Here is a 13,348-nt window from a genome sequence, read left to right as displayed (position 1 = left end):
TAATGCATTACGTAAATAAATTAAGGTAATAATATCTGAGGTTTTTTTTTACAAATATAATGCAACTTACTTTTTAGTTTTCATTAATTAGCTTTGCAAAAACAAATAATTCAAGATTTTACACTTCAGATCAAGGGATCCTCGAGCCCAGGGCTCCCCCCTTTCGCAGGGCGAGGGGAGATTGAGTTCAGGTCTAGCTCAAACTCCCTTGCTGCTGAGGCCAAGGCGAACTTCCTGAGAGTAAAACCTTTAGGCTTATAGATTTAGGCTTATTTTTTCTATATTATAAAGCACATTTGGACGGTGGGAGGAAACCAGGGAACCCGGGGGAAACCCAGGCGGACACGGGGTAAACAAGCAAACTCCTCACAGAAATACCAGATGGGTCAGCAAGGACCCAACGCCATTGGTATTCTTGCTGTGAGGCAACAGTGCTAGTCACTGGGCCATCGTGCCACCCATTCTGGATAAAGGTGAAAGAAGGGGAAGAGGGAAGTTTTTTTCAGATGAAGATAGTTGTAGAAAGGAAATGAGGATATATATAAAGACTTGGGATCCTTTGATTGGAAGATCATGATTAGCTAATGTGGACCAGCTGGGTCAATCATGAGCACATGATCCTCTCGAAATTAGTTTAAAATTAAACTTCACTTAAATAAAAAAAAGAAATTAAATTAAATTAATTAGATTTTAAAAACCTGGTTACGCTGAATCAGACATAAATAAAAATGGCAGAGCCTTAGATTTCTTTGATGGAGGTTTTTGCATTATTTTGAACGCATTGAAGAAAAGGACATGGGGATTGTCTCTTATGGACTTTGATTGAACTAAAATAATAAGACAAAAAAGAACAAAAGTAGCAAAGTATAAAGTGTGTTGTTAATTGCAGAGCTCCTCTAATTTATTTACAGCCAGGTGTGGTACTTATTAGGCATAGGCCGGTTTATGATTCGACGGTATGATAACCTTGGATAAAAATATCACATTATTGTGATTACTGCTCTATAATATAATCTTTTTAAATGTCTGGGTAAAAAAACAAAAACATTTTTCCCTTTTAAACACAATATACTTTATTTTAAGGAACATTTATAATATTTTGGAACAGTAAACATGCCAGGCTAAATTATTTATTGACTTCTGCTGTCTTCATGTATTTCAAAATCACAGATTTTCTTTACTATTTAAAATGGCTTCTTTGGATATCTCCTTTGCTAAAGATACTATTGTCCTAAAAAAAAAGTAAATACAAAATTGTACACATACCTTAGGAACGTTTTAGCAGAAAATTGACGGTTTTAAAACCTTGACTTTTTCATATAAAAACGGTTATCGTCCCATGCCTAGTACTTACCATAAAAAGTAATGCAATTAGATACTTTTTTTGGGGGGGGAGCAACTCAATATTGTAATGCACTACATTAAAAAAGTAACTTTTCCCAACACTGACCATAAACATTACATACAAAAAAAGGCCAAAAATGCTAATAAAGTACAGGTGAATTGGGTTGGTTAAATTGTCCGTAGTGTATGGGTGTGAATGAGTGTGTATGGATGTTTCCCAGCTGCAACCCATCTCTGGAAGGGCATCAACTGCGTAAAAATATGTGCTGGATGGGTTGGTGGTTCGTTACACAGTGGCAACCCCAGAATAATAAAGGGACTAAGGCGAAAAGAAAATGAATGAATGAATAAAAGTTTGCTACATTATTTAAATATGCAAATAAAACATTTTGGAGGGGATTTGCTGTCAAAAGGCAGAATATATATTTTCGATAGAGCAGAGCAAGGAAATTTTCACAGTATGTTTGATAATATTTTTTCTTCTGGAGAAAGTCTTATTTGCTTTATTTTGGCTAGAATAAAGGCGGTTTTAATTTTTTTAAACACCATTTTAAGGACATTTTAAGGACATTTTTTTTTTTTTCAAAAGTCTACAAAACAAACCATCATCATACAATAACTTGCCTTATTTCCCTAACCTGCCTAGTTAACCTAATTAACCTAGTTAAGACTTTAAATGTCACTTTAAGCTGTGTAGAAGTGTCTTGAAAAATATCTAGTCAAATATTATCATCATGGCAAAGATAAAATAAATCAGTCATTAGAAATGAGTTATTAAAATTATTATGTTTAGAAATATGTTGAAGAAAATCTTCTTTCCGTTAAACTGAAATTGGAGGAAAAAAATAAACAGGGGGTTAATAATTCTGACTTCAACTGCATTGAGCCAAAGAGTAGAATATTGACCAACGCATTCAAAATATACATATTTCCCCTTTTGTACAATTTCTTTATCAGAAAATATAAGCTATTTTCACAATCATCTGACAGCATAAACTTCATCAAATCAAATAATTATAGTGGTCACTTACTACATACTGAGAGAGGCTGGGCAACATCCCCAAATACAGAATCTCTGTGGGTGTTTCTTCCACCTCTTCCTCCCCCTGGCCAATTAAAAGAGTTGATTCTGATTGACAGCTTAATGGGCCAGTAAGAAATGCATAAAAAGTATGACGTGTCTAAGGCACTTACCATAGTCATGGGGCACTGCTGGAGCTCGTCCTCTCTCTTGATCTGGACCTCCGCTATAGAGACATACTTGTGCTTCAGAGACAAAAGAGAGAATTGCCATGGTGACCAAGGACACATATCTAAACTATGATTGGCGGAAAGAGCCACAGTGGAGCATGCATTAAATCACTGGATTCAAGACCGTGCATATATCGGTGGCAGAACAGCTGGCAAATCCTATTCATTTAATCCATTTATTAAATGTTATATTAATGTTTTCATCAATAACTCACTCTTAGTTCAGCAATAACTATTCAGGCATGTTCACAATAACTGAATTATGTACAGTTGAAGTCAGAATTATTCGCCCGTCTGTGAATTTTCTTTTAAAAATATTTCCCAGATGCTGTTTAACAGAGCAAGGATTTTTTTCACAGTACTTCCTATAATATTTTTTTCTTCTGGAAAAAATCCTATTTGTTTTATTTCGGCTAGAATAAAAGCAGTTTTATACTTTGTTTAAACCATTTTAAGCTCAATATTATAAGTCCCCTTCTGCAATATTTTTTCTTCAATTGTCTACTGAACAAACCATCATCATACAAAGACTTGCATAATTACCCTAACTTGCCTAATAATTCTGACTTCAACTGGGGGACTAATAATTCTGAAATAGGGTTTGATATTGATGAACTCATGAATGCGCTGTGATGACATCACTGATGCGACATCAAAGGACAGAGATAGCATTTGTTGTGAACGCTTGTCCACCCTCCGAAACTGAAAGTGAAATCTACATCAGGAATGCCTCCTCTGTCACTTTTGATCCACTCAAATGCGTTCTTCATGAACATGAACATTCATTTCTTTCAAAAAACGCACATGTATAATAGCAGCATTCACAACAAATGCTATCTCTGTCGTTTGATGTCGCATTAGTGATGTCTTCACAGTGCATTCATGAGTTCATCAATTTTACATCACCACCTCATTTATTTCAGTAGAGTTTCCTACTAATAATGATGTGCCATGGATAAACCTCTGACGTTTAGTAAAATATAAAAATTTTAAAAAATAAAAGTATTTCCATGCTCACCAGTTTCAGAGTCTTGACACTCTCGTGTATAGGTCTGGGCAACCCAACCAGAGTGTCGATGTCACTGAAATAAGATCAGAAAGAAAACTGTATATTGATTTAATGATGATGAAGGAGACCTTTATAATAGTTTATCATGGATTCATAAGCTTAGTGGCCTGGGAGAATTGATCAGAGACTCACTTTCCCAAGGTGAAGCCGATGAATTTGTTTCTGCTGGTCTCCAGAAAGTGCTCGATGTCTTTCTCTCTGCAGGAAGAAGGAAATCGATAACCCACTGTAGTCAACAACAATAGATTCTAATATGCAAAGTAAACAAACGTGAACAATTGTGGTCAGAACATTCATTCATTGATTTTCCTTCGGCTTAGTCCCTTATTTATTAGGGAATGAACCACCATCTAGAGGTCTGGATTCCGTGGGACCCGACCGGATTTCTTGCGGCGCGGGAATAAATTTCAGAATAAAGTTCGGGAGCGGTCAGTAACTGGTGTAATTTTGGACGGCGGGCGGTCTAACAATATCGCTTCCGACTCTCAAGCGAACGAGCATGCGTGTGTATGTGTGTGAATTTAGCTTATTTGTTGCTGTCTATGTATGTGTGTGCGAATGAGAGAGAGCTTTGTGCTGTCTGTGTGTGTGTGTGTGTGTGAATGAGAGAGAGCGTGAGGGTGTCTGTGTGTGTGTCACTTGCTTGGTGCCATGTGTGTGTGTATTTATACAGACAGCTTGATATAGGCTATCTGGACTCTGTATAGCTGGGTGGTTTTCGGTTCTGTTCTCCCCCCCGCTCGTTAGCGGGAACGGGCGCGGGGGGTAGAAAATGGTGGGGGTCAGGCAGTGGGACAACAAATGCTGAATTTGGGTTCGGGCTAAAACCTGGCGGGAGCGGGATTCAAAATTTAGTCCCGTGCAGATCTTTACCACCATCTATTACTGCATATGTTTCACACAGCTGATGCCCTTCCAGCTGCAACCCAGCACTGGAAAATACTCATACACTCTCACATTCACACACATGGACTACGGCCAATTTAGCTTATTCAATTGACCTATAGTGCATGTTTTCAGACTGTGGGGGAAACCAGAGTACCCAAAGGAAACCCCGGGGAGAACATGCAAACTCCACACAGAAATGCCAGCGACCTTCTTGCTGTGAGGAGACAATGATAACCACTGAGGCTCCGTGTAAAAAAGGGAGAAAACGGTCAAACAACATGCTCTCCAAACAAATGTGTTCATGATTATACTATAAAAAGTAGAATAATAAAATGATAAAAGATCAGTTCGCAACACGAAGCAGCAAAACAAGCTTTTTTAACGCCAATAAATCAATTGAAGTAAAGGAGACTGGAAGTTCTGAGGCAAAAAGATTACAATGGCTTCACACGCTCGAATGTGAATAATAAGGTCTAATAATAGTGGTTTGTGTAGAAGACTGAAGTCCAAATAGCTTATTTTATGATCATTCTTGATGCAATGATCCTGTATGGTACCTGACTTTGGGGGCCCACGGCAGGCCCTTAGGGAAGGACATTCTCTCAGTCGGGGGCCGCAGTGGTGGAGGAGGCGGAGGAGGCTGAATAATGACGTCTCTGTCCAGAGGATCCACTTCTCCTTCAATGCCGCTGTCCACATCCTCTGGGTCGTCCTCTTCATCCCGGGCGTCATCATTCTTGAATGGGTCCCGTTCGTTGTAAGTGTCCAAACTGTCCTGCTTGACCAGGGGCTGCAAGAAAGGAAGGAGGAGTTCAAATCATGCTGCATATATTGTATATATGAATCCTGATATGGAGTCTAATATATAATTTTACATTTTTAAAAGTTAAAATCAACATGCCCCATTTAATTAAAACTGACCTTTATATATATATATATATATATATATATATATATATATATATATATATATATATATATATATATATATATATATATATATATATATATGTATGTGTGTGTGTGTGTGTGTGTGTGTGTGTGTATATAAAATAAAAAATGTAAGAACTATATACTGTATAAAATACTAAAAATTGAAGTGAAGTATATTGAATACAAGTAAAATATCTAGTTTAATGTTTCAAATCACTATTGGGAAAATAGCGTGAATATATGGGTGAAATTTGATTTAGATATTTTAAATAAGAATTTAGATTTTTTTTTTTTTTAACTGATTTATTTGTATTTATTTAGATTTTTCACAGAAAGACTTATATCAGGGTCATGTGACATTCTTTTCATAGGTTCTTCGGGAATTTTGTCATTGTTTAGCCAGCTTATGTTCCCCATTCATTGCTTACGCTGCAAAAAAAAAAGACAATATTTTTGCCATTATGCAGTGCAAATCTCTAGATACTCTTAAATAAACACACACTTACTTGAGGAGCAAAAATCTGCATTCCCAGCAGGCACAGGATGTCAACATGACGTCAGATTGACATTGTACCCCAACGACGTAGGGACATTGCATTTTGTTTGTAAATGAAAAACAAGTTGACGTCAAAACCCAACATCAGGTCGACGTCAATGTCCAACATCCAACCTAAAACCCAACAAATATCAACGTCTAATGTGGTTACAGCTTGACGTTGTGTGGATGTTACCACTATGACGTCTATCAGACGTTGGATTTTGGCTGCCATACAGGAAAAATAAATGTCAGTATTTGACGTCAATATGGTGTTGGTTTAAGATGTTGGCTAGAAGTTGGACTTTGGTCACTTTTCCACACAACCTAAAATCAACCAAATATCAACGTCTAATGATTTTATGCCCCATTCACACAGGGCGTCAGCTTCAATGCTTCCCATTTACTTTGAATGGGTGATGTCAAACGTTGCCGAACCGCATTGTGGATCGTTGACGGAAGCGTCAGCCAATCAGATCGCTGTATGCAAATACACCAGCTCAGACAGTAGCCGATTGTGGATTAATTTTACTGGCTGTTGCTGCTATGACGATCGCATCAGCCCCAACTTCAGACACGCCCTCTGTCATGCGTTGATGCTGAAGTCCCGTGTGAATGGGGAATTTCAGCTTGACGTTGTGTGGACGTTACCACTATGATGTCTATCAGACATCGGATTTTGGTTGCCATACCTGACAAATAAACATCAGTATTTGACGTTAATATGATGTTGGTTTAAGATGTTGGCTCACTTTCACTCACAACTTTAAATCAACCAAATATCAACATAATTATTGGACGTCAAAATAACGTCCTTAAACGCTGACTAGACACTAAATTCTTGTCACCTAATGTCACAACCTAAATCTAACCTAATATTAATGTTGTGTGCCTGCTGGGTTGTTTCCTCAAGAAATAATTGCAAAAAAAAAAAAAAAGATATATATGCATCCGTCCATTAAGTTAAGTTTACTTTTCATTCTGCACTAGCATGTTTTTCTTGTTTTATCTCAAGAATTAGCATATCAGTTTGTGTTGATTTATGAATGCAAGACATTAAAACCAAGTAAGAAAAAGCTTTTTCAGTGTAATCATTTTGCTGAAACTTACCGTTCCATCAACCTGCAAATGATAAGCATCACAAAAACAAACACAATCCTTGATGCAACTTTAGAAATTCCTACATTCCAGATACAATGCAGCTCCATTTTTAACATTCCTGTGCAGACTCAGTTTAGCAAAGGCACAAAAAAAAAAACACGTTCTTTACATTTCTACTGTTTGTGCAAAACGGATGAATGGCAAGATTCAGAGCAAGCATCAGGCATGAGGTGCATTAGTGGAGCGTCACCGTTGTTTCCAGTGCAGTCAATGTATGAGTGTGTCTGTGGGCGGGGCTAAGGCCATGAGCAAAGGTGACTCAGCTGTGATTGGTTGAAGCCATTCTGCTAGCTAGTGGGAGCTGGAGTGTTTCTAGTGGATCTCATTGACTGAGAATATGTGGAGAGATGTTGCAAATGGAAAACAAGAGGAGAAAGAGATAGATAGAGAGAGAGAGAGAGCGAGAGTCTTGCTAATGTCCGGTAGCCATCGCTAGCTGTATCTCTCAGACCCATCCCCCCCCCACCACCACCACCAAAATAAAGTTTTAAAATAACAAATTGCTGTGAAGGAAAGGAGAGTGGAGGAAGTGCAAGGCCAGCCCACAACAAAGAGAATGCACGAAAAGGGGTTTGGGGTAAAGACCTGTTTCTTGGCATATGGACTGTCTCCTTCCAAGCTATCAACAAAGGCACTCTGTAGGGACACAAGGGAGAGACGGGGATGAGCCAACAGGACAACCAAAAACCCAGAGAGAAAAAAAGGGCACAAAGCAGGGGGAGAGAGGGGAGAAAGGGTTACAGAGACAGAGGGAGACAGAAAGGAGAAAGGCAGAGGAGGGACAATAACTGCACTGCAAAAAAAAAAAAGAAAAAACAAACAAAAAAAAAGATTCCTCATGATTTCCAGTACAACTATCTAAACATTATTGAATGAAGATACACTTGAATGATAAGAAGCATAGTGTCATAAAGACATTGTCTTCTTTTCTGAAGCTTATGCCTTAAGGAAATTAAATAACACAGCTAGATTTTAAACAACAGTAAAAATCTAATGTTCATAGTAGCTTAAGTTCAAGCTAGTGCACAGTGGATTAACAGATGTTAACAACTATCTGTGAAATAGAATACAATAGAATAGAATAGAAGATAACCTGTCCATAAAATTTAATTAAATAGAATGAAATTAAAATATTGCATGGAATAGAATAGAACAGAAAAAAAAAAAAAGAGTAGAATAGAATAGAATCTATCCACAAAATAAAATAAAATAGAACAAATTCTAGCATAAGAAATTGCACTGAATACAATACAATACAATAAAACAGAAGATAATCTGTCCATAAAATAAAATAAAATTAAAATTTTGCATGGAATAAAATAGAATAGAAAAGAATAGAATAAAAAATAGAATAGAAGATAATCTGTCCATAAAATTTAATAAAATCGAAAGAATTCTAGCATTAAGGAATTGCACTGAATAGAATAGAATACAATAGAATAGAATCTAATAGAATCTGATAGAATATAGAATAAATAAATTAAATTAAAATATTGCATAGAATAGAATAGAATTTAAGATAAACTGTCCATAAAATGAAATAAAATAGTATAAATTCTAGCATTGACGAATTGCACTGAAAAGAATAAAATTGAAAAGAATAGACTGTCCATAATACTAAATAAATATATATCATTACAGATTTGCTGTACAAACCATGATTTATGTGAGAAAAAGAATAGAATAGAATAGAATAGAATAGAATGCAATTTAGTGTCTAAATAGCTTAATAAAAAGAGTGATTGTGTAATATAACAAAATATTAGTAGATCTAGACTTAATAAACACCATTCTAAATGTAAACAGTATTGTCCCCCAGAAAAGAAAAGTTTGATAGTTAATTTAGCTATTAAAGTAAATGTATCTCAATACAAGATTGCTTAGATATTTGTACTGGAAAATTAATTCTTGAGGCAATATATTTTTTGCAGTGAGAAACCTGCTTGTGATTGGTCGATGATGTAGACGCCCTTTTGTTTCACTCTCATTATGAAGTAAATAGAATGTTAGAGTGTTTTAAGGGCAACAGTGTGGAGAAACACAGGCATATAATCCCTTATAAAGGTTGCATACATTTCGCAGGCTACTGTTATATATAGTAGGTTTTCTATTTCACATACTGATTGGATGGGATTGTACCATGCTGCCAGAGTGAATAACACCTTCACGTTGTTTCTGCTAGTCATTTGGTGTGTTTGTGTGTGTGTTGTTGTCATACCCGGCGGCTCCGGCGTCCTCTTTTCTGCTGCTGCTGTTGTTCGATGAGCTCCATGGCTGATGCAGGTGGAGAAGCGGCTCGCATGTTTCGCACCACCTTAATGCTGTCCTCAGGCAGAGGTGGCAGGTTCAGATGATCTCTCATTCTCACCTTCATCTCCTGCAGCTCCTCGAAACCTCCCAGAGTGAACTGACCAACACACACACACACACACACACACAGACAGTTAATGAAAAATTGTATGCATCCCTACTGAATAAAAAATTTTTTATAATAAAATATGAAATACTTTGATTTGCTGTTTATGTAACATAATACTACAGACAGTTATAATTAAATGCATTTTTGCTGAATAAAAATATTTTCAAACATGTCATACTTTGAATCACAGTTTATGTAATATAACAGATTTATGTAATATAACAGAACAGAACATTATACAACAGAACAGAACTCAAACAATAATGATACTATAGCCGGCTTCATTTCATTTCACATATAGTCATTTATTGTATTATATGTAAATAAGTCCAACAGAATAGAAGTAAACTAAAATTAGTTAAGATATATTAGCATAGAGAAATTGCAAATGACAGACAGTGATTTATCTGTGTGGTAGAATAGAATAGAATAGAATAGAATAGAATAGAATAGAATAGAATAGAATAGAATAAACAGCATACGAATACAATAAAACCAAAAATCATAGCCTGAAATAGAAAATAATTTAATAGAATAGAATGAAATGTAATGGAATGGAATAGAATATAATAGAACAGAATGGAAAAGAATAGAATAAAAAATAGAATAAAATGGAATATAATGAAATGGAATAAAATAGAATAGCATGGAATAGAAAAAGAATAGAACAGAATAGAATGAAATAGAATAGAATAGCATGAAATAGAATAAAACGGAATAAAATAGAATGGAATAGAAAATAATTTAATAGAACACATTGTAATAGCATGGAATAGAATATAATAGAATAGAAAATAAAAGAAATGCATGGAATAGAATGGGATAAAATAGAAATGAATAGAATAGAATAGCATGGAATAGAATAAAATATAATAGAATGGAATAGAAAATAATAGAAAGGCATGGAATAGAAAGAAATAGAATAAAATAGAATAAACAAAAAGAGTAGAATAGAATAGAATAGAATCTATCCACAAAACAAAATAAAATAGAACAAATTCTAGCATAAGAAATTGCACTGAATACAATACAATAAAATACGATAAAACAGAAGATAATCTGTCCATAAAATAAAATAAAATGAAATTAAAATATTGCATGGAATAATATAGAAAAGAATAGAATAAAAAATAGAATAGAAGATAATCTGTCCATAAAATTAAATAAAATCAAAAGAATTCTAGCATTAAGGAATTAGAATAGAATAGAATCTAATACAATAGAATCTGTCCGTAAACTTTAATAAATGAAATTAAAATATTGCATAGAATAGAATAGAATTTAAGATAAACTGTCCACAAAATTAAATAAAATAGAATAAATTCTAGCATTGAGGAATTGCACTGAAAAGAATAAAATTAAAAAGAATCGACTGTCCATAAAACTAAATTACTATATATCATTATAGATTTGCTGTACAAACCGTGATTTATGTGAGAAATAGAATAGAATAGAATGCAATTTAGTGTATAAATAGTTTAATATAAGGAGTGATTGTGTAATCAAATAATAAAACAGGATAGAATAGAATAAAATGGATAGTATAGAATGGAATAGAATTGAATAGAATAAAATAGAATAGAATACGTAATCAAACAGAATGAGAATTCTAAAATAGAACAGTAAGAGAGTGATTGGGATGCTGAGACTGACCAGTATGGTCTTCCACAGCAGGAGCAGCACTTTCTTCATGGGGAAATGAGGCGCATTCATGCTGCAGAACTTGGTAACCATGGTGAAGAGGAGCAGGGCAAATGGCTCCCCATTATAAAGAGGTGAACCTGAGACGAGGAGCGAGGTTAATCAGCACACCATAGAGGAGGTCAACAGCCAAATGCTGCCAACACACACACAGTTTTCTAAAGGTCTGTGTCTTTCTCACCCAACTCCATTTTGAAGGCCTCTCTGGCAGCCTTCCTCTCAGGACTGTCACTCTCCATCTCCACACGAATGGTCTCCACCATCAGATACATGATGCTCAGAAGTACCCTTCAGAACACACAAAAAAATGGATTCACTTTGAAGTATGGATGGAATGTTTATTTTGATGGTGCACATTGTTATTCTTTAGGTAAACAAGTGATCTGTGCAAGTTAATCCACTGAAAAAATAATCTCCTATCTCCAATTAAAATCTGATCATTTGAATGAAATCTTCAGCATTTTGAATGCCGGCCCTTCTCTGATAACATAAGTTTAACAGCATCACCCACAAGAATTATAACCACACCCCTCCTACCGTTAGTTTGCTACAAGTGAATGATGCACAAAAAGAAAGCCCCGCCCACTACTCAGTATTCTGCTTGAGATGGAAGCACATCAACCTACTGAAACAAATGTCTAAGCAACTTCCAGTTCATGCAGACTTTAAATGCCTGTTTGTGAGTGTGTGTATTAATAAGAGTATCTATTTAAGAGTGTGTATCTCTGTTTATTGTGACCAAGGGTGAATATTAACCTTCTACAGTACATTTAGCTAAGGCTGCAGCATTATTCCATTACAGGAAAGCCACATTTAGCTCTCAGTTTTGTTTATTGGATATATTGAGCATTGGTAGAAAGAGCATGATGGCGGATGAGGATAGATTTTGGCTGGTGTGAAAGGCAAGCGAATGTGTTTCTGTGAGGGGAAAAAAGACAAATCAGTCCCAATGGGCAGTTTACCTGAGTTCAGTGCTGTCTGCCAGAGAAATGGCTGGTTTTCTCACTGCGCTGCTGCATGCCTGGTTATTACTGGAGGAAAACAGAAGGATACTGAATCAAAACAGAAATGCATGAGGCTACACGGCAAAAATAGTTTTCAAAGCAAGTATTTCTAGATTCATTTTTAGCATAACATTTAAACATTTTTACACCAAGATACATTTCACTGAGAAGCAAAGCAGGAATACAATGAAATTAGCGACTGCATGCTTTAAACGATTTCTAATACCTTCAAAATGTTCTAGTTCTTGTCTTTTTAAATGTAAATTTTAGATTTCGTTTTGCTATAAAAGGTTAAGATAAACAAAATTAAGAAATTTACCCACAGAATATAGCAGCAATCATTTTAAAATATATGTTTATTTCAGATAACGGTCATTATTAACAATTCAAATACAAACAATGTTTAATAATAACAACATTCTTAAGAATAAGAAGGAGAAGAAGAATGACAATATAATAATAATTATAATAATAGTAGTAGTAATAATAAAAAGTAAAAATAATAATAATAAAATTTAATAGTGTACAGAACAAACCATCGTTATACAATAACTTGCCTAATTAACCCAACCAGCCTAGTTAACCTAATTAAACTAGTTAAGCCATTAAATGTCACTTTAAGCTGTACAGAAGTGTCTTGAAAAATATCTAGTCAAATATTATTTACTGTCATCATGGCAAAGATAAAATAAATCAGTTATTAGAAATGAGTTATTAAAACTATTATGTTTAGAACTGTGTTGAAAAAAATCTGCTCTCTGTTAAACAGAAATTGGGGAAAAAATAAACAGGGGGTCTAATAATTCTGACTTTAACTGTAATTATAAGAAGAATAAAAATAAGATTAAAATGAAGAAGTTTTTAACACACTTCTTTGCATTATTAGAAAATGCATTCCATTAGCATCTTTTCATGGCTGCTACATGAAAATCTTACAACCAGCCAATTATTTATTATACAAATGAGGTTTTGCACTAACACGCCATGCGCTGTAATTTCAACAGCACAAATACTAGGTCACTGCACCTGACATGCTGCCAGCC

The 13,348-nt window shown here is 35.0% G+C and overlaps 1 protein-coding gene across 6 annotated transcripts in view; it reads right to left on the bottom strand.

Moving 5' to 3' along the window:
* Window positions 1-13,348, bottom strand: part of strip2 (striatin interacting protein 2) — a 43,828-nt gene that overhangs the window by 8,841 nt on the left and 21,639 nt on the right. For 3 of the 6 annotated variants that reach the window (XM_021475407.3, XM_073946942.1, XM_009300035.5), the window contains 10 exons: window positions 12,264-12,332; window positions 11,483-11,589; window positions 11,254-11,381; window positions 9,400-9,588; window positions 7,767-7,817; window positions 5,110-5,342; window positions 3,797-3,862; window positions 3,614-3,677; window positions 2,539-2,610; window positions 2,376-2,450 (listed from right to left, as the gene is read on the bottom strand). In XM_021475407.3, coding sequence (XP_021331082.1) covers window positions 2,376-2,450; window positions 2,539-2,610; window positions 3,614-3,677; window positions 3,797-3,862; window positions 5,110-5,342; window positions 7,767-7,817; window positions 9,400-9,588; window positions 11,254-11,381; window positions 11,483-11,589; window positions 12,264-12,332 — 1,054 coding nt within the window. The remainder of the gene's footprint in view (window positions 1-2,375; window positions 2,451-2,538; window positions 2,611-3,613; window positions 3,678-3,796; window positions 3,863-5,109; window positions 5,343-7,766; window positions 7,818-9,399; window positions 9,589-11,253; window positions 11,382-11,482; window positions 11,590-12,263; window positions 12,333-13,348) is intronic. The other 3 variants (XM_021475408.3, XM_073946943.1, XM_073946944.1) reach the window with 1 other exon arrangement.

This window comes from Danio rerio, chromosome 4 (assembly GCF_049306965.1).
Source record: "Danio rerio strain Tuebingen ecotype United States chromosome 4, GRCz12tu, whole genome shotgun sequence".
Taxonomy (NCBI): domain Eukaryota; kingdom Metazoa; phylum Chordata; class Actinopteri; order Cypriniformes; family Danionidae; genus Danio; species Danio rerio.
The sequence above is the reverse complement of the archived record's forward strand: the minus strand, read 5'-3'. Positions and strand labels throughout refer to the sequence as shown.